The sequence below is a fragment of the Rhamphochromis sp. 'chilingali' genome (genome assembly GCF_963969265.1).
Source record: "Rhamphochromis sp. 'chilingali' genome assembly, chromosome: 9".
Taxonomy (NCBI): Eukaryota; Metazoa; Chordata; class Actinopteri; order Cichliformes; family Cichlidae; genus Rhamphochromis; species Rhamphochromis sp. 'chilingali'.
In genome coordinates, this window is record NC_137936.1 from 10,402,199 (window position 1) to 10,423,929 (window position 21,731).

The 21,731-nt window shown below is 42.0% G+C and overlaps 2 protein-coding genes across 3 annotated transcripts; both read left to right on the forward strand.

Annotated features, from left to right (window-relative positions):
• Positions 1 to 1,801: 1,801 nt before the first annotated feature.
• Positions 1,802 to 9,610, forward strand: rae1 (ribonucleic acid export 1; the record flags this gene model as incomplete). 2 transcript variants are annotated; one of them, XM_080892390.1, is made up of 13 exons in its annotated part: positions 1,802 to 1,929; positions 2,543 to 2,654; positions 3,474 to 3,578; positions 5,705 to 5,797; positions 5,888 to 5,974; positions 6,056 to 6,142; positions 6,680 to 6,751; positions 6,842 to 6,949; positions 7,096 to 7,202; positions 7,333 to 7,408; positions 8,239 to 8,433; positions 8,526 to 8,611; positions 9,241 to 9,610. In XM_080892390.1, coding segments are annotated over exons 2-13 (1,107 nt in total). In that variant the 5' UTR covers positions 1,802 to 1,929; positions 2,543 to 2,564. The 2 variants fall into 2 exon arrangements, with proteins under 2 accessions (XP_080748516.1, XP_080748515.1); XM_080892389.1 differs by lacking the exon at positions 9,241 to 9,610 and having other exon boundaries at positions 8,526 to 8,615.
• A 1,590-nt stretch (positions 9,611 to 11,200) lies between these two features.
• On the forward strand, positions 11,201 to 20,682 carry LOC308403137 (RNA-binding protein 38-like). The gene is made up of 4 exons (XM_080892391.1): positions 11,201 to 11,633; positions 13,745 to 13,868; positions 14,413 to 14,467; positions 18,971 to 20,682. The coding sequence occupies exons 1-4, from the start codon at positions 11,421 to 11,423 to the stop codon at positions 19,311 to 19,313; spliced, it is 735 nt and encodes a 244-aa protein (XP_080748517.1). The 5' UTR covers positions 11,201 to 11,420; the 3' UTR covers positions 19,314 to 20,682.
• Positions 20,683 to 21,731: the final 1,049 nt, after the last annotated feature.

Here is a 21,731-nt window from a genome sequence, read left to right on the forward strand (position 1 = left end):
CTGAAAAGCAAATAATGCTATTAGAAATTGAAATAAAGTAGAAAAACTTACTTTTTGCCATACAAATTACTTTTTTTCGTGTTAAATTGTCTGTGTTTGACAAAAATGTGCTGATTTTTCACATGTGATAGCAGAACTGAATTGGGCATGCACAGGATGAGTCACATCATTTGAAACTTAGCCCTGACTGGAGAAATTGGAAGTGTTACAACTGACCCACGTTACAACTATCCCCGGTCTCCCCTACTTCAATGCCATGTCATGCTCACTGATGTGCAAACTAAACTATTTTACACGTTTTCACATTAGCGATCCGTACTACGAAGCAAGTGCAGCAGTCACCGACTCCGTTGTACTTATATGACTTAACTAAACCTAACAACCGTAATCACGATAAGGGCGGTAGTTATCAGCCCAGGTGTTCCGCATCAACCGCGTTTACATAAAGAGCGGTTTGGCGTCAGCTGACTAATCACAAACAAAGACAGATCTAGAGCTGCATATTTAACGCAAGGAGCAAAAACTGGGACGTTAGACGAGCATGAAGAATAAAATTTTTTTTAAATAAAATTCAATAAAAGCGACAAAAGCCAAGAGGAAAGTTGGCAAAATCCCCCACTTTGTAATCAATACCATTACATTAAGTCACAAATAGAGCTAACTCAATAAAACCATTACATTATTTAATTGCTTGAATTTATTATTTTGCGTGTAATTTTCACCTGTTTATTTATTCCTTCTTATTTCTGAATTAGAAAAACAATTCAATCCTGAAGTACAGGATTAAAACCACGGACAGGTCAAGGTGATCTATTAGGCAAAGTACAATAGTCTCTCTGCACTATTTGTATTAAAGAAGAGAGAGAGAGAGAGAGTCACTGGATCATTGCTTAAATTAATATATTCAAACAAAACAAAACAAAACACCTAACTAACAATGAATTTGGCGCTGCATAGCAGACACCAGATGTGTGCTTGAGATGGGTTTTCCTATGCAGAGAGCACTGTACATGACTCACGATCTCTGTAAACTCACATAAACTCAAGAGGCCTCCAAATCAACTACAAACACTTTAAATCTTAAAAGCCTAGTGTTTAAGCCTTTAGGTTAACTTTGAAAATTGTTGAATTAACAAACATGTTTCTTAATTTAAGCCATTTTTCCCATTGGAGCTATACATCCAGCTCCACTGAATATTTAGTGTCTTATAATTACAAGGTTCATAATTTGACATAATTGTTCCTTATTTAATTTACCAAACCTAGTTATTGATTAACTTGATTTTTAATTCGCTCTTATTGTACAATTGCCTTTTTTCAAAGCTACAGAAATATAGCCCACAGCCCAGTGAAAGGGAGACTGAAGCAAATTTTATTGCCACATAATTTTCTTCTGGTTTTTCCCCCTTTTTCATAGGTTACATTTAATTTCAGTTGCTCGAAAGTGGGCACATTTACTAAACCAAACCTTTACTCCCAAAAGTATTGATATAACTTTTTCTATTCCTCATATTTCCAAACTAAATATTTGTTACATTTATTTGAGTGAGGTAACCTTTCATTTTACGTTTAAAAAAATCTTACTTCCTAGGCTGCAGGCTATATACATAGTACTTTACTTATGATTTCCCTTAGCTTAATAACCATCTGCCACTTTCTTACAGTATTTCATCTAAATCGTGTCATATAAAAAGAAATCTGAAATTGAAAGGGCACCTTAACTCAAGTGGGCTGCCCATAGACATACAGTATGCTTGCATGCAGCCTGTTGCTTTGCTGCCACACAGCGTTTACCTTTCGGTTTGCATTTTCTTGAGCGCTGGAGCCAAAGCGTCATCAACCTGCGACTATGCACTCAAAGGAACAAGCGCCACACTTCTAGCGTTTTCAGCGTTGCGACATTACATCTAGAGTAGAAGGAAATTAGTGGTATGTATATCCCTGTAGGTATGAGACAGTGAAATGTTTAATTATGGTTGTTTAAAATTGTCACCAAACATGAAAATTTGTTTGGTTTTTTTCCCAACCCGGGAGGCACAGTGGTTTGTCAAGAGTTGCTTAGCTAATGTTAGCGAGCTCGTTTTTTTTTCAAACGTATTTATTTTCACACACAGAAAGGTGTCATAATAGTGGCTTATAGGTTGAGCCCTATTTTAAATATCAATCGAAGTTAAATGACCATTTATCCTTTTATTAACGAGCCTGGTAGCGTGATTTAGTTAGCAGTGGCAAGTGATGTAGCTAGCATTTCCTTTAGCTGTCATGCTAAGTTTTGGTTATCCAGATGTGTGACTTCGTTATATCCTCAATAATAATAATAACAACGATAACTTGAGTGCAGTTATATATCGCTTGTAAGAAAAACTAATTTATTGTACTTGAATGGATGTCGTAATGTGTGCTATCCGGTGTTTCACACATGCAGTATTCACTTGTTTTCATCACCTGCTCAGTGGTTCATGGTATTGTTTGATGCACTGACAACTTTTGGCAGTTAGCGTGTTGTTTCATATAAAATCACTGTCTTTCTTTGTTTTCTCAGGGGTGGCTGACGTTAGTGCACTATGAGTTTGTTTGGAACAAGCTCGGGGTTTGGGACTGGAGGGACCGGGGTGTTTGGAAGCACGACTACAGACAGCCACAATCCCATGAAGGTAAAGCGGCCTACAAGAGCACAACATACACTATATGTCCAAAAGTATTGGACCACACCTCTTAATCTTTGAATTGAGGGGTTTAGTGCCATTCCATAGATATAAAATCTAACAGCTAGCCATTACAAACATTTTTGAAAGACTGAGTTGTTATAAAATACTCACTGAATTCAAGTACTGACTTGCAAGGAGTTCATTGACTTCTAGATATTACACGCTTGTGGCTTGCCTCCACCAGTGTGTGAATGTGAGAGTGAGTGAATAGTGGAATTGTACGGCGCTTTGAGGGCCCCGAAAAGCGCTATATAAATGCAATCTATTATTATTATTATTATTATTATTATTACAGTGGGTAAAAGTAGCCAATGATTTGCTGACCCACTTACTGCAGATGTCTTCTGACATTAACATCAACACAAAAACTGTGCATCAGGAACTTCACAGTATGGTTTCCATAGCTGTCGAGCTAACATCTTTTGGATTAACAACCCAGTCCCTCTCACCCAACATCAATGTTTAAACTCACAAATGTTCTTCTGGATGAATGGGCAAAAGCTGCAGTTGCACTCCAAATTTTGTTGAAAGCCTTCACAGAAAAATAGAATGTGTTACAGCTGCCTAGGGGGAACCAACTCCATGTTAATGAATGGGATCTCATCAAAGCTGCTGTAGCTAAAATGTATAGGTGGCCCAATAGTGCTGTCAATATGTTGTATGACATAAACTTTGTTAAATGTTAAAAGGAGTCGTTTAAAACTCTATCCTCATTTTGTCACTGGTCCTCCTCATACTTCTTGTTTTTTTTGTCTTGCCTTATAGGATGTCGAAGTGACTTCACCTCCAGATGACAGCATCAGCTGCCTGGCTTTCAGCCCACCCACCATGCCTGGAAACTTCCTCATTGGAGGATCCTGGGCTAATGATGTGAGTAATTTATTCACTCGTATTTATTGCCTATGGTGGAGTGAGTAAATGAAAGATTATTACTATAGATTTATTAATACTAATCGCTAAATCATGTTGCTTAGTCCTTATATAATGTGTAATTAGCCTATTTTAAAAAGAGTGACGCATAATGTATGAGCAGGATGTGAAATTCAACATTGTTCAATAAAGGCACTATGCCTAATATACACACTTCAATATTTGTTTATACTGGCCTGAAAAGGCCTAAATAATGGGTATAATGATGGTAGTTACCAACTGTCTCTGTTAAGCTCAGCGTTGTGCTTATTTTAAAACTCACTTCTGCAGTTATTTCTAATGTGATGGCCAAACATCAGAGCTCTGAAAATCTAAACTGGGTAGATTTAGACGCGAAAGGTTTCTGTCCTGTAACCTAATAAGAGAGATGTTATTTTTTTTATTGATTAAACCTGTATCTTTTGAGTGTGTTTTGTGTCCTTGTAGCTGCAGTTCCAGCAGTGTAAGAGTAAAGCAGCAGATTAGACTATGTGCACATTAGCATATGCTACTTCCGGTGCGGAAACTCCTGTGGGGAGCTTTGTTTCCGGTGTCCTATTCGCGCCTTGTTTACGGTCCAAAACAAGTTAAGCAAATGAATGAATCAAGCGGCGATTTACATTTCTATAGATGTCTTGGGCATTTACCCAATATATCTGTAAATGATAGTCATCGACTTGTCGATATTTTTCCCCCGAGCCTCAGAGCAAAAGAGAAAAGGGATTCAAATGTTATATTTCTCAGCTGTCCCTCGTTTATTGCGGGTGTTATGTTCTAAAAATAACCAGCGATAGGTGAAATCAAGTAGCCACTTTTATTTTTTGACGGTGCAAAACGTTTCGTGGACATCGTGGACATACAGTACTGCACCTCAGAGTCACACTGCCAGCGATCGATGCAGCGATTCTGTACTGTACAGTAGAGACGTCACGGAGGAGATCGTCTGCAGCGATCAGGACGCAGGACACAATGTGATGTAAAAAAAAAAACAAAAGCATGCAAACTTGCACTAAAAAAATCCACGACACAGCGAGGTGAAAGGTGAACCGCGTTATAGCGAGGGACCACTGTAATTTTGAAGGTAAGTCACAACATACCCTTCGTAAATACTAATGTATAGAAACCGTTACCAGCAATCATTCATTTTTTTTCACGGTTTGTTAACATGCTGTGTAGGTGTGTACTTGACTAGCTGATCTCGACATAATGGGGGAAACATCTGGTTTGACTATTCTTCACCTGTAGCTTGAATGCTGAACATTTGCCTGTTTAAATCACAAGACCAGTCACTATACAGAGATGTGCTTCTGAATGTGGACGATGTGTCTTCTGCTGCAGTAATGCAGTTCTGCTTGTGTTGAGTGATGTAAACAACTGCTTGATCTAAACGTTTTAAACGTCAAAATTGATCATTAGATTTTTTTTTATGACACAACAGTGGTGAGTGTTCCCACCTTCTGCTCTTTGTAACTTAATGCGATCTTTCCGTTTTCGAGTTTTGGACATGATTTTGGAGTACATCTTCGCAGTAGCAATTGACTGCAAAGTAAAGCTACCCGAAATGTACAACCCCACATCCGGTCTCAAACCAGGAAGTTAGCATTTTCTCGTGCACAGGGTCTATTGTCACTTTGTCTTTCACATTCCAGCAGCAATGTGATGCACAGTTTGCACTGCTGTAACTTTACAGCAGGGCTTCATTGTTTAATAGCTCGCACGTATAAAATGTATTCAACCAACAGAGTGTCTATATAACAATTAAAAATGGCTGTAAATAAAAGCATTGGTGAGAACAAAGTACTTCCAGCAGATTTGAAACAAGAATGCTGAACATAACCTGTTCCCAACAAGATTTGTGCTCATCGTAAGGTATCACAGTGATTTAGCCATGTAAAAAGAGAGCCACTTTTAATGACACAAAGTCTGACTTTAAGCTTGACGTAGCACACTTACCCATTAATGCTGCTTCATAGTATATCCCATTTGCTCTCTTCTGCTCTTTCTTTTTCCTCTTTGAGACTTTTATATACATCGTGCATATTTAACTTTTTGAAAATCTTAACAGTGGTTTATCGTCTGACTCTTAGGTCCGATGTTGGGAGGTGCAGGACAATGGACAGACTGTTCCCAAGGCCCAACAGATGCACACAGGTCCAGTGCTGGATGCCTGCTGGAGTGATGTAGGTTTAATGTCTAAAATGTAATCTTTGCAGTAGATGCTGTCTGGTTGTAGAGTAATTTATGATCTGCTTTTCTTTTTTTCTGTCCAGGATGGAAGCAAAGTCTTCACAGCTTCCTGTGACAAGACAGCCAAGATGTGGGATCTCAACAGCAACCAAGCCATCCAGATTGCACAGGTTGGAACAGAAGCCCAGAACAACTGTGTGGACACGAATGAAGCAGAATCCTGTTACAGTTCTCATTATTTCTCTCCATAGCACGATGGCCCAATTAAAGCAATCCACTGGATCAAGGCCCCAAACTACAGCTGTATCATGACTGGCAGTTGGGATAAAACACTGAAGGTAAAAGCAGCATCCATCACAGTAATACACAAACATGCCAAGTAGTTATATACAAACATAATAATAGAATTCCCCTAATCAAAATACAAGTGTCTGTAGTTAATTGCATCATAAGCCATCATTTAAATAAGATAAGATTCCACAAACAGAGTGTGGTCATCCAGTTCAGTCATTTAACATTACTGAGATAAAGCCTAGAAGACCACTTGGTTATATTTGTCTGTATCAGAATCCACCTTTCATTAAAACCGGCCACTTTGAGCTAATGCAAATTTTATGTGATATTGGGTGTAAACAGAGTTTAAATGTTTCTGTTTTTATCCTGGCTGGCTCAATTTAGCTTTTGGGGGTCACCCTGAAGTGACCCTTTAACCAACCACATGTCTCATTAAGCATATACACACCTGTGGAGTGATTCCAAATAATTGAATTTGCTGAAATTTATTCAAAGACACAGATGTTAAATGTTGTTTGAGAAAATGATTAATTATAAACAACACTTAGAAAAAGCTCTCATTTTTCTATTTGTCTCTTTAGTTCTGGGATACTCGATCTCCCAATCCTATGATGTCACTGCAAATGCCTGAGAGATGCTACTGCGCAGATGTTGTAAGTGGTTTATGAGTATGACAAATTCTGATGCTCACAGAATAGACTGATTATTGATTGACTTTTTTATGTTTAATGTGCCCTGTGTAGGTGTACCCCATGGCAGTGGTTGCCACAGCTGAGAGAGGCCTGATAGTGTACCAACTAGAGAACCAGCCCTCTGAGTTTCGCCGAATAGAATCTCCTCTCAAACATCAGGTGATTTGTCTTTTCCAAATATGTGTATACCTTATGCCTCTCACTTTTGTAATTTTGTACACTGCTAAGATTCATTTTTAATTGGTGCTACATGCATGTCAAGATATTGGCATTACTACTCTTTAACCAACGTGACATCCTTGCAGCACCGCTGTGTGGCCATATTCAAGGACAAGCAGAACAAGCCTACGGGTTTTGCACTGGGAAGCATTGAGGGCCGAGTGGCAATCCACTATATCAATCCTCCAAACCCGTGAGTGACTAATACAATCCACTACTCGAATTCAAGTGTGCACCTTTTCCTTTCTTTCTTTTCTTTATAAAATTATTGTTCTGGTTCTATAATTGAAACTGAAATATGAATCACTGTTCATTCGTTTCAGAGCCAAAGATAACTTCACCTTCAAGTGCCACAGGTCCAATGGAACCAACACAACCACTCCACAGGACATCTATGCAGTAAGTTGGTCTTAATTCTGGGCCAGTGCCGGCATTGTAGATAAATATATTTTGTGAGTTTGAGTCTGTTTGCTCTTAAAGGAGATATCATTTGATGAGACTATCCTAGTTTGTGGACTTTAGTAAAGCGCTTCAGTGTTAAATGAAGCTCTGATTTATTGTAAACATTATTCTTGTTAAAAGAGAAACATGGGATTCATTTTAGTAATGATATACTCTTGGTTAAACCAACTAAGATTTGTGTAAATTGGTGCAGTTTTTATGTTTGCTTTGTTTTCCATTTTGCACAAGTATAGGAGATTAAAATTTGGAATTTGTCTGCATTTCACAGAGTTAAACTTTGTAATTACAACATGCTAGTAAATAGGTGAATTTATTCAATTTATTATAAGTTCAACAGCAGGAGTGAGATCAATACAAAATTTAAAAGATACACTACAACCTGTCTTCATATAGTACAACTAAAATCCTTGCACAGTCCTCCCTTTCCTAATGATCTTAATAAGTAAGGTTTAAAAATGATGATGAAAGAACTGCAGTGTAATTTAAAATATTACATTTCATTATCTGCAATTGTTAGTGTTTTATTTAATGCTTTCTTTAGTCTTAATGTGGCTATGACTGATATCTCCATGCTTTGAGCTTTTAAATACAGTCATTATTATATAATTGCCTAATTATCTGTTGAATAAAGGCACAATTTTCTCTTGTTTTTCTGTTTTGTTTTGGGTTTTTTTTCGGGGGGGGGGGGTCTAATATCTGTGAAATGAATCTCTTTCATTGTTACTTGTGTATAATTGTTCTTCCTATTTTATGTTTTCCCCCACCAGGTGAATGCCATCGCCTTCCATCCTGTCCATGGCACTCTGGCTACCGTGGGCTCAGACGGACGCTTCAGCTTCTGGGACAAAGATGCCCGCACAAAGTTGAAGACCTCAGAGCAGCTCGACCAGCCCATCACAGCTTGCTGCTTCAACCATAATGGCAACATCTTTGCGTATGCTTCCAGTTACGACTGGTCAAAGGTAGGCGCTAATAAATCGTTACAGTTGTTGGATCAGTACTCTAGTTAGCAAAGCTTGCCTTTTCACTCTGACTTCTACTCGTCATCATTCAGGGCCATGAGTACTACAACCCCCAGAAAAAGAACTACATCTTCCTGAGGAACGCCGCTGAGGAGCTGAAGCCTCGGAACAAGAAATGGTGAGAGAAGGGCAGTTAATGTCTATAAACCTGGAGACCGTGGTCACTGGACACGGCTGCCCTGTTTCCTCAGACTCTCACAGGGGCCTTTCAAGGGCATGCATGGATGTGTGAAGTAAGGATACTGATACGATTCAGATCTCAGCATCGTCATGTACTGCTTTAAGTAGCTTGTACAGACCATAAGTTTTGCTGAAGGTTTGCGTGGTTTCTGCTGTGATAATGTATTGAAGCAGCTTTTGCACCTGTACAATCAAAAAAGCACAGGATGAGGCCTGCTGGCTACTTTAGAGCACTGAGTTTGAAAGTCTTTAGACTTTGCAGTGTAATTCTCAGCACAAAAAAATGTATTTAAAGACAGATTTCATTAATTTATTAAATTATTGAGAGATTTATTAAATTATGGGCAGTGAAAAATGTATTTTTATAAATGGATTCATCAAAAGTTTCCATTAACTATGAATTGTAAATGTTGATTTATGCCTGTAGTGATGCATTTCTCTGCTGTATGGTGATGTATTTCTTGACTGTTATGTGCAAAAAGGAGCAAATTTTCAGAAATAAACAAAAAAAGACGAAAAGAAACCTCAGAATGTTCCCTGTCACTGACTGCTCCCTCCTGTCTCCAGATTCATCGTGCCAAGTCACATCTTTTGTGGAGAAATTCAGACGGCCTGCTGCTTTAGTGTGTATACGCTCGAGAAAGACTCCTTCCTTACGACAAACACCTGGACCAATGCCGTTGGGCTGTGTACTGTGCATGGACCAATCAGAAGGGCCTACCCATCCTGGCATTGATGACAGCTGCATGACAGTTGGTCTTAGAGGGAGAGGGCTTTATTTGGCATTCATCTGGATGTTATGGTTAATTTTTTTTTTTAATATGTCCAGCTTTTTATTTTTTACAGCTCTTCATTTTCTTGCGATTTGCTGTTACCCATGGTTTAGCTTCATTAATGAAACTCGGAAACTGTATAAATAAATATGTGTAAACACTTAGATTTGAACATGTTTATTCCAGCCTGAGGGAGAGCCCAGCTATTTTGCTGTCTCGATTGTTGAGAGTTTGGGGAACTGTACCCTGCATCTAAAAACATCACCTTCAAACATCACCACTGTCTCTAATACTTCAGCTGTTTATTTCTCTGTAGGTGTTGGGAATAATCATAAAGTTAAGATAAACTGAACATCTGGCTCACAGTGTCTCCTCCTCTCTGCCTATGTTAATCCAAGCTAACCAGCAGGTGGAGCATTTTGCCCTGTATGGTTTTAATTCCAGCTGTTACTTATAGAAAAGGCCAGGGAGCTTAAGCAGGACAAATGATATCAAAGTTAAACACTGGGGTTTTTGACTGAGGCACAAAGCTGGAAAAGGGAGGAATTTATCAAGAGGATATGAATGAGGTAGCAAGACGAGCTACAAAGGGCATGCGAGAAAAGTGAAGCAGTTCATAGGGGAGAAGGTGTGAATTAAATACCTTTTTTATTGAGGTCATTAGAGTATCATCTCACTGTCAGCCTGACCCTTGGTACTTAGCATTGGAACTCCAAGGCACTGAGGGCAGGAAGATGTGCTGCTGCAACAGTTCATCGGCTCACCTCGACTTTCATGACGTGATGCTTGTGACACTTCTCTGGGTCCTGGTTCCTCAGCAGTTCACCCGCTGCACCAAACTCTTTTGATTATCTGAACAGAAAGTCCAAGTCAAATAAAGCGATTAACTGGAACTCCAAGGCAAAATGGCAATTTAAACTTATTGTATGAGGCCTGACCTGTTGCTTTCAGCACTTACAGCTGAAGGCATCACTGGGTCTGTTATTAGCAGTACATAGAGAATGCAACATCTGGCAAGACATTTTTACACTTGCCCCATTAATTTCTCAGTATACTATCAAAAAATACGGCTTAACCAGTCTGTTAACAGAATGCCCAACCATGTAAAGCTATTGGAGTCATGGCATCTGGCTCAAAAGAGTCAAAGACTATATATGGTAATATTATTAGGGGCTATTCCAGCCTTTTGAGATGTAAAAAAGTTTATAGTGATCATGAGACTGAAGCACTTTCTATGTGCTGTAGATGAGTGACTGTTTTATGTCGACTACATGATAAACATGGAAATCAGGAGCTTATCATGACCATGTAAGGCTCCAGAGTTTGTGTATGTGAGCTTAGCTGCTCTTTCAGCGGCCCCTTTTTTTCATGAGCATTGAGAGTTTAATCATTAGCAACTCTTTAACTTTTGCTATCTGCTCAGGCTATAGCTGCTACCTCACGATTCCAAAGTCAAACGAGAGTAAAATAAGCACTATTTTAAGCTCTGGGTTAGGTGTTTTAGGAAAGAAGCTGAATCCTTTACTTCCTCGTTACAGAACCATGTCTGCCACATGGTTCCGCGCTTTTTGCCGTAGTGTGCGGCTTTTTCTTTGTGTTTGTAAAAGACAAAAGCAGGTGCAGCACAGCGCCGGGAAAGGATGAAGGGGGAAACTAGCAGGAGTGAGCGCTGCCAAGGCCGGCACCTAGGCTGTAAGCCGATTGGCTGGCAGCGGAAGGGGGCGTGGCCCGGGTAACTGCACTATAAATGATCCCAGCGGTTCCTCTCAGCAGCGAAGCAGCAGGCATCCTCGACGCGAGTTCACGCGGACTGAGTCGTGGATATCATCAGGTTGCTGCAACTTTGAAAAAACATAAAAAAGAGTTGGAGAAGCTCGAGTGAAACATAGCGAGACTGGGCTTGGTTTCTCTGATGCTGGGACTCTGTTAGCTCTAAGTCTTCCGCGTGCCAAGTACTGGTCTCCGGCTGATCCAATGCTTCTTCATCAGTATATGAACGGAGCCCTGGACGTCATGCATCCCACAGCGCTTCAGAAAGACACTACTTTTACCAAGATCTTTGTCGGCGGGCTGCCGTACCACACAAACGATGCCTCACTTAGAAAATACTTTGAGGCCTTTGGGGACATTGATGAGGCTGTGGTGATAACGGACCGACAGACCGGCAAATCCCGAGGATACGGCTTCGTAAGTAGAAGCAAAACTTTCACTATCATCCGCTCGCTTTCACGACATTTAGCGCAATCAAACCGTATCATCTATCAGCTAAATTCTGTTTGTGTCTACATAACAGCGATCTTTTTGTTTGCTGCTGTGTCTCTCTCTCTTTGAGTTTTGTGACTCCGCATAATACAGCATTCAGTCATTCAAATACATGTCAAATGCACCCCCACCACAACCCCTAACACACACACACACGCGCGCACACACACTGAGGCTTAACCGCACAATTGCGCAGCAGCATCTCCGTTTTTGCCTGGCTGGCTGTTATTTTAGCTTAATGAGGATGAGGGCTCACACAAGTTGATGGATAACTAAGAAGATTATAATTCAACATATGTCTGATGTTACCCCCCAAACCCACCCAATCAAGTCTCCCCCACCTCATTCACTCCTAAACAGCCTCGGCTTATGGCTCTTGGAAGTGTGTGTGTGTGTGTGTGTGTGTGTGTGTGTGTGTGTGTGTGTGTGTGTGTGTGTGTGTGTGTGTGTGTGTTCTTGCTGGCTTTATATGGTTATTTTGGAGCAGTGGGGAGGCTTACTTTGTACACCCTGCCCTCCATTGTCAAGGACCGGAGCACATGATTTACATCACATCTTGGCTGCTGAGAGAAATTCCAGCATCAGTAAATTTGGCTTTATCCCATTCCCCACATGTATGTTAAGTTTCCCTTTGATCGCATCATTCTGCAAGCTGAACTTGTTGACTTGTGCTTAAACCTGCTGTTTATGAGGTCATCGCATTGTGTTGATTGGAACTGTGTTTGGCCATAGTTGATTTACGCTGTGTTAGTGAGAAGTGTCAAAGAACCCCTGCAAAGCCCAGTGTAAAACTACATTAAGAGGTGAGTTGTCTTGTTCTCGCAAGACAAAGACCTGCACTCTTTCTGACACAAAGAACAGAAGTGTATAAGAAATGCAAATATTTACTAGAACTTGGAAAGCTGCATCAGCCCAAATAACGACCTCTCGGGCCAAAGAAGGAATGGAAAACGGTTATGTGTTCATGTTTACCTCTAACGGCACAATTGTAAGACAATTGCTCTCTTGTGTTTACACATCAGCCTTCTAACTGAGAAGAAAGCCCGTCCTGTGAGTCTAGCTGGTATCGAGCGGCTTCGCGAGGAGGCTGGTGTTTCAGGTTAGACAGGCTCAGGGTGATATGGGTGCTGCCGAGGATGATACACAGTGGCACGATGAGCACTTTATGCTGAGTTACATTTTTGTGTGTGTGTGTGTGTGTGTGTGTGTGTGTGTGTGTGTGTGTGTGTGTGTGTGTGTGTGTGTGTCATGAGGCAACCTGCTCACTCTATTTTTCTGAGGGTTTCAGTTGGAGCAGAGGTAGCTGGCAGCAGGGCAGGGGAGTTGCCCAAAGCTGAGTACACCTCTTTTCTTTTTTTTTCTTTTTTTCCTAAACACACTTCAGAGGTGGATTAGTAGAACCCCCCCCCCCCCCCCCCCCCACAGCAAGGCTCTTCAGTGTAAACACGGCCTCGTTCCTTCCTGTGTGTTCACAACACAGGCCCTGAGTGGGCTTTGTTCCAGATCCTTCCACGATGAAGAGGCTTTTTATTTTTTTATTTATTTTTTTTTTAAATGGTCCACTTAAACAATGCAATCTGTGGCCTACATTCGCTGCTCGTTTCTCACACAGAGGTGACTCGGTGTTGGCAGAACATGGCAATCAAAACAGAAGGCCTCAACTAATGCCAGGAAGGGGTGGACTAATACCAATCTCCTTATTTTGGCCCTAATTGGATAAGCTCCTTGTTGCTCTCCCCAGATCCATATTTCAGCAGCTCTGCCCATGGCCGTGTGGCAGCTGAGTGGCCGGCTACTGCTGTTGTGGGCAGTTTTCAAAGATTATCATTGTGCTTTGTTTGTAGTTTCCCCTTCTTGAGAGAAACGGGATCATAACAGAAGAAAGCCTGTAGGGGTGGGGGGGCTTTCGTGAAGACCAAAACCTGTTTTGTTTTTTAATTTTTAAAGCGCGTTTTGGTTTTGTTTTGATTTGTCAGACCAAAGCCCTGAAGCTATTTGTAACATGACGCCTTTTTTCCCTCCGACTGTGCCACCAGGTGACTATGACAGATCGAGGAGCAGCAGAGAGGGCCTGCAAGGATCCCAACCCCATCATTGATGGCAGGAAGGCCAACGTCAACCTGGCTTACCTGGGTGCCAAGCCTCGTAGTTTACAGACCGGTAAGATGAGGTTTATTTGGTTTAAAATGGAGCACTGTAACAAAAAATAATTTCCCCCAGGGATCAATAAAGTATTCTGATTCTGATTTCAAGACTTGTTGCAAGAAAACAAAAGTTATCAGTATCCATAAAACTGAAAGCAGGTGTGAGGTTCAAACTCCCATCAGAACTACAGATTGCTTGACAGAATGAGGTCACCATCATCAAAAGATTATTTAATACTTGTTTGAGTTCTTGGGAAGGCCTAGACGTCATCTTTACAAACTGATTAGCTAAAATACACCCCACCCCCATGAGGGCTAAAAACTATAATTAACTGTGCAACATGTGTTCTTAGCTTGCCACTATTTATGGGCCGAACGACACCCAGTTTCCCAAGTGCATACATGTTGGTACTGTTGCTCGCCACACATTTGAAATTGTTGTTCTGTGGCAGGATCGAAACAGGCGCTGCCTCTGTCTCCCCATGCCCTCTGTGTATTGTTCTCTAGCCCTCCTCTGTAAATGCAGATGTGTGTCTGACAGCCAGCCTCCTCTCTTGCAGGCATATCCATCGGAGTGCAGCCCATCCACCCAGCGCTCATCCAGAGGCAGTATGGGTAAGTGAGAGGGAGTGGGCGCTCGCTTAGCTCTGTTCGCTCGCATCACGCTCTGCGCAACACCGCTAGGCTACCATTTCTTTGACAAACAGGGCCTCTGGGAAGCACACGTCAGTTTCTGTGTCCACATGCAACTCCACAAGTAGCCTATTAGCATATTTGAGTTTTGTAGGGCCGGGAGATGATTCGCATATCTGTGGTAATAGAAGTGCATTCCAGAGGTGAATGTGTGACTCACTTGTTAACTTCTGGCAGGAGCCTGTTGACTCGTGTACCTGCCTGACCGGGCTCTGTCACTGAGAAGACTTTCTCCAAGTGGCTTTGTTGTAGAAACAGCCTGGATAGCGTCTAGGAGCCACGGTCTGCTGGGCAGCTAATGAGCATTTCGCTAGAGTAATGACACCCCCCCCGCCCCCGCCCCCCTACTCTAACCGACAGCTCTCAGATATCATCCTTAAAGCTACACCACTGCAAAACACTCAGCTGTCTGGAGGAAAATGCAAGAAACACAGGGACAGGTTTTGAAATAAATTGCTTATATATTAGAAAAAACAGTTCTTCCATGCTTTAGTCTTAAAAAGATGCAAAATTTTAAGCCCATCATTAACTAGCCTGATGCTTAGTTTTTTATTGTTAGGACTTTGTGGTGGTTTGAGAGTGATTTATCACAACTGTGTATGTGGTTTTGTTTTTGTTTGGGGGTTCTTTTTTTTTTCTTTTTTTTTATTGTTTTTGTTTGTTTGTTTTACTTTGGATGTGCGTATTTTACTGGGTTTTATATGACCATTAACTACATATTTATGCTTTTAGATTTTGCTTTGTGGCTTTGGTTGGAGTTTGCTTCAGTTGTGATTGAACTCTTCTATAAAAAGGAACAAGAGCAACCATGACTTAGTAAAAAGCAGTGTGGATTAATATAGAAAAGTAATTTGTAAGTTGCTGCCCTATAAGGTATATGTGAGCTTCATGGAAATCCCAGGACAGTCCACAGGGACGATGACAAAGTAGGAAATATATTAGTGGTTATTGAGAACAGTGAAGCCGAAAGACTTAAGACTCTTATGAGGACTACTTATGAGCCATACAGCGTTCTGAAAGATATCACAAATTCTAAATTATAGGATTCCCATGGGGGGGGGGGTGTCCTTTCATGTTCCAAGACCTTAAGAAGGCACAGAAAAGTCCCATGTCCACAGTCCTACTGCACAAAGCATGGATGGTACCAGACCCTGAGAGTTTGCCATATGCAGTGCTGGTTTGAGGCATGCATCTGACAGGTGCTGGTTCATGTTACAGTCTTGACACCCCCCTTAATTTCCCATGAACGCCACCCCAGAGACGTGGAAAGGCACACAGAGCACCTGTCCTCCTGAGTTTCTTCTGTATGGCACCCAGACTTCCCTAAGCTGCAGAGTGTACAAGTGGCTTTTCTTTCAGCCCCCCCCCCCACTTGACAACATATGGCACGAGGAGGACATGATCTGAAGTAGGATTTTTATACAGTACTCAGAGCGTCTCAGTGGCGGTGGTGTGCCGGTTACGGCTTGCTGCTCTGGATGTGTGTGTATAGCTGTGGTCAGCAGATGTGGAGGAGTGTGAAGCCCTGAGGGGGCCACTGAGGCCAGGGACATTGTTTTGATGGCGAGGAGATGAGTTGTCAATATGCTTGCTTCTCGTGCATCACACAATTTATATGTATATTCTTTTGCATTCTTTTTTTTTTTTTTTTTTTTTTTTTTAAACTTTCATTTCTCCCCTTACAGTGTTGCAACTGCCGGGGTGTCAAAAGGAGATATTGAAAACTGACACCTCTGTGAGACTGAGACGGGGTAAAAAGCGAATGAGGGGGAAGGGTATGGGAACCCTGGTGTTGTAGGCTTAATGCTTTAATGAGACTGTGCCTCCCTTGGAAACGCACCTCTACAGGTGTCAAACAAAACACGTTTTTTTTTTGTTTTTTGTTTTTTCTTCGTCTGTCTGACTTCAAAGAACAACAGGTTCCTTTTAACAAAGAGTGGAGGCCCTCTTCAAGGTGCTGTAAATCGGTTGTTAATTTCTCGCCCTATCCAGTCCTGTCTGTTTCCCCACTCTGTGTTATGGTGAGTCACGCACTGAAACTTCACTTGTTATCATGTAGAAATATTTAGCTGCTCAGTGTGTGACGCGAGCGCAGGATTTTTCCCATCACATCGTTATGCAGCCTTCATTAATGACAGCGAGTTCAGCTGCTTATATTAGTAATGTTTACGGGCATCAAATGGTTTCTTGTAAGCTTGTCTCTCTGGTGTCTCAGCCTGCCATTCTCAGAGTGTCACTATGTGAGGTGCACACAGACTGGCTGTCAGCACAAAACCAGCTGACGGCCAGTCTGATAATCTTCGGGCCGTCATCAACATTCCCCCCACCACTTGGCATCTGTGGCCTCGTCCCCAACTTGCCTCGGTACCATCTTTTTTTTTTTTTTTTTTTTTTCTTTTTTTTTCCCCCGCTCTCACTGTATGTCTATCCGTTCCTCTTCAGACACAAAAGATCTAATTCAGGACTTCTTTGTCTCTCATTTTTGTATTTCTCTTCACCTACACAAGGTCACTTGCCTGAGGCCAAAATCTGCCTCAGAACATGCGAACTCATTATGCACAAGGCGAGTGAAAGGGCATACATATGCCCCGCAGCATTAATGTATGGCTATCTTTGAAAGCTGTGTGCAGAGTGAATGTCTCTCTGTAGAATGCGCTCACGGGTGGGGGTTGCCCTCATTTGCTTATGCCTACTTGTTAAAAGCCACTGTTTTGTTTTGTGCTCAGACCACTGGCACTAGAACTCATTTCCCCTTCACTTGCCAGATGACTCATTTGTTGTATTGTATTCAAACAACAAATGAGTCATCAAGTTTTATGGAGTTTGAATTTTCCATTTGAGATGATACCTGAAAAATGCTTCTCCCCCCCTTTCTTTCTTCCCTGCATCTATTTAACCACACAATAGGACGTTAATGTTACTGCTGACAATAATCACTCTTATGCCATGGTTGCTTCCTGCTGCCAGCTGACCAGTGTGCCAGCAGAGGATGAGAGGATGCCCACAGTACTCGGACTAGTCCCGAGAAGGGATATGGCAGAAAATATCTACCCACCCGCCCCTCCTTCCTCCCTCAGCCAGCCTCTCTCCAAGGTGCCAGTGATGGCTTGAGAGTGAAGTGCCGTGTGCTGTGATGGACTGGAGTGCCTTTTTATCTTTACCCTTCTGTGTGATATGAAGTGAAGAGGTTATCCTGATTTGTACTGTGACTCTTTCCCTATTATGGCATGGTTTGGGGTTTGCAGTGGCAACGGGTGTGTGTGTTGGCGGGTGAATAAATGGGGAGGGCAGAAATATTAGACGTGTGTGTGAATGAGTGTATTGAGACTATGATGAAATCCCTATCCTGCATGCTTAAGTTTTTGTGTTTGTTTTTGGTTGCTTGATAGCTGTGTTTTAATACTAACCTTCATCTAATGCACTGAATCTGTGTGAGAGGGGAAAACGATAAGACTGAAACTTGAAAACAGTCCATGAGAGGAAGATTTTATTCAGCACTGAGATGTGGTTGAAGAGTGTAAGTCAATGTGACATTTTGTTGTTGCTATCTTGCCTTTGTCTGCGGATTCCCCCCCCCCCCCCCCCCCCCCCCCCCCCAACCCCCGCCCGCCCCACCCTGCCCACCACACGACTGCAGGATCCGGGGTCAAGGCTCTCTCAATAGTCAGTTATATCACCATGTATATGAAAGAGGGGGGCTCTTTTGCTTGCTGCCATCACTAATCCCTTTATACAACAAACTCCAAAGATGTGCTTCAAATCCTGAGTAAAAATAGACTAATCTAAAACCCTCTCCACTCCCATTTCTTTTGTGGATAAAGTGGCAAAGCAAAGACTGTACAGTCCCCAGACCCCACAGCTCTAATCAGCTACATCTGAGAGTCTGCCCATGTGGCCTGGCAGAGCCTCGCACCCAACCCTGATGAGCTCCCCTGCCACCATAATCCCCCTCCCCTCCCCAGCTAACATGTTCACCTGTTGTAGTGAGATTTTCAAACTAAGCCAGAACAAGAGCAACTGCAACTTCTGCCGTGTGTGTGTGTCTAGTAAGTGAAGTGCAGCAGCTGTTAAAACACTCTGCTGATGCCTGAGCTTGAAAACCTGCCAGTAACGGCTGACTCTATCATTCACCCCCTCCCTCCCCCGTCCTTCCAGGAGGGCCTATCCAACAGGTTCTGTAGCTTTTACTAACTGACACTGACGGAGGGTTGAGTCTGCCTCCCTCACCTCTTTTGTGTGATTATCCTTAATAACAGTGGATTTCTGTGGGAGTTCTCAAAGTTCTGGACACTAGAGTGTATATTTCTAACATGCTCGCCCTCTGGTCGCAGTGTAAACAATGGAGCCAGGTGTTGGATTTCTCTTGTAGTAGTTGTTTTAGTCCTCTGGTCTAACGCCCCCCCCCCCCCTTGTGTCTGTGTGCAGGTTGGCCCAGCCTTACATCTACCCGCAAGCATATGTGCAGCCCAGCCTGGTGCTGCCCACTCAGGTTTCTACTTCTGTCAGCACCAGCCCGTACCTGGACTACAGCGCAGCCTACACACAGTACGCCCAGGCTGCCTTTGAGCAGCAGTACCCGTACGCCGCCTCCCCGGCTGGCTTCTTGGGCTACAGCTACACCGCCAGCCCCACAGCCACTGTTGGGCCTTCCACCGCCACCACAGCCCCACCTACCGTACATCCCACTCTCCCTTCTGCCACTGGCACTGGTGCAGCGTTCCTGCATTACGCCCCACAGCAGCACATCCAGCCAGACCGTATGCAATGAGCAGGTTGAGGAGCAGAGGAAGGGGTGCAGGAGGAGGAGATGGAGGTGGAGTGGTTGCAAGCCTTTGGACAGAGGATATTGAAAAATGCCCTACGGGGTGATCCTGCTGTTGCCAGAAGTAGCTTTCAGGAAAAAAGGGTGGGACTATTGCACTATATGATCAGGATGAGCTTTTGGCTCATTGGTTAAAGGGTAAAAGTAGTGGGAGGACTAAGGTTCAGGTTGAGAAGCTGAGCAGTATATGTGGCTGCTTCCGAGAGCTTCCAGAAGCTGACACTTCTTCTTTTTTCTTTCTTTTTTAATTATTATTATTATTATTTTTTTTTTTTTTTATCCTTCTTTATTAATGTCCTTGTCCATGTTTTATTTCTATGCTATTATTATCAATGTTCGCATGTTTCTCTGCTCAATCAGTGGAAGTTGTATATGTCCATGGTACATGTTGATGTTTTGAGAGCTGTCGGGGACATGTTAAACCCCTGTTACCTCCAGATTCCCGTGGATCTGGGGTGGATATGAAGGGCAATGCTGCTTTAGGACACTGGGGGAACAGTCAGAGATGAGGGTGTACCCGGTGCTATACACAGTAAGGCAGAGCACTGCCCCATGAACAAACCTCCAGTGTTCAGCACCACACAGGAGGGACAACAAGAGAGTTCACCTCAAGAGGTAACAGAAAGTTTCAGTATAAGACTGTCGGAGCTCCATTGTCCCAAGATGATGTCAGGACTACACACTTATTTTATTTGAAGAGGCCTTAATTTAAAAACAATAACAACTCCCTCTTTGAAACTTAAGTGCCCCTCCCACACCAGAGAACCAAGTGCAGAGAGTTCCTTGAAACTGACCTGACTGTTTCCAGCAGTCACATTTATCTGACTTGGGTCTTGATAATTTCAGATGGATGTAGATAATCACAAGCAGTATGTGGCCGTACGGGGACCAGGAGCTTTGTATATCGATGTTTAAAGGTAGCTGACACTGAGCTCAAACACCAGTGTTGTTTCTTCTTTTGTCACTGAGATTGTCAAACTGTTGCTCTCAAAAAGGACATTCATGTACAGCATTTTAATGTTGTCTGTCATTAAGTACATTTACAATATTTATATGTAGGTATTTATAAGAGGTACTAAGTTAAAATAGCTTTTTTTTTTTTTTTTTTTGTTTCGTTATGACTACAGTTATGGCACTTAAGTCATTTAACTTGCAGAGACACAGCTGCACCCCGTCAGTGGATTTGACAGCTGGCTCATTGATGCCCATTCATATTTTCTGGAAATGTTCTATTATTTTTTTTATTTTTTTTTCTCCAATAAGAATGTCTTTTACAGTTCCTTCAAAGAAGCCATACCAAAAAATAAAATAATTTGTACTTAAATATGCCTCCTGTTGTCTTCTGTCTTTATTATTAATGTGAAGTGTCAACGATGAAAACCAAAGAGCAAATTTATGTCATTGCATTTGTAACAAAATACACATCCTGGTGTGTGTGTGTGGCAATGAGTGCTGTCAGGTCTTGCATATGAGTGTTGGGGGTGGGGAGAGCAGGAGGCCCAGACTTTTATCAAGCAACAACAACACCTTCTCAGCAGAGCTGGGTGTTCCCTTGGACCGTGCACTTTGCTTTCGTTCCCTTGCTGAGGCTTTAGTATGAAACTTAAATAAAAGGTGTTTGTCAGAAAGTGCTCTGAGGCCCATTATGCTGAGCTGCAAGTAACTTTTTTTTTTTTTTTTTTTTTTTTTCCTGTCTCTGCTAAACAAGGCTGCCTAGCACTGTCTCCCAGCAGCATTTTTCCCCCCTGTTTGTGCTTACATCAGCTTCTTTAGGGGATATGTCACTTCTAAAACCCCGCTAAGCCCGGGAAAACGAAATGCAGGCAGGGTTGTAAGAAACAAAAACACATCATTTTGTTCTCAACCTCAATTTTATCCATGCAACAATGATTTACAATATCATCCTGAGTTCAAGGGATGTTTTTATTTTTTTTTTTTTTTAGGTGCTATTGTTTTTCATTGAAATCCATTCACACCTTATTCATGCTAGAGTTACACTTGGACATGTTTACCTTCAAGTTGTTTTGTATGAGTTTTATTGCATGTAATTATTTGCATACTTCTCTCTCGTGCCTAGGCTTTCTTTTCAAAAGCTACACCAAGTTTCTTTTAAATAATGCAGTGTAGTGTCATTCTTCCACCTTCTAGTAGATTAATGAATACAAAACAACTGTAACTGTATTAGGCTGACTGAGGCTGTAAAGAACTGCTAAAATGACTTAACGATGCTAACTCAGCACTGTTAAAATTTAACCCAAGCAAGAATCACAGAGCCACACAAAGTAGTGCAGTCTCTGTCCCAAAACGGCCTTCAAGGCCACTCTAACCTAAAAGGGAATTAATCCCTACAGACATCTGTGTTAA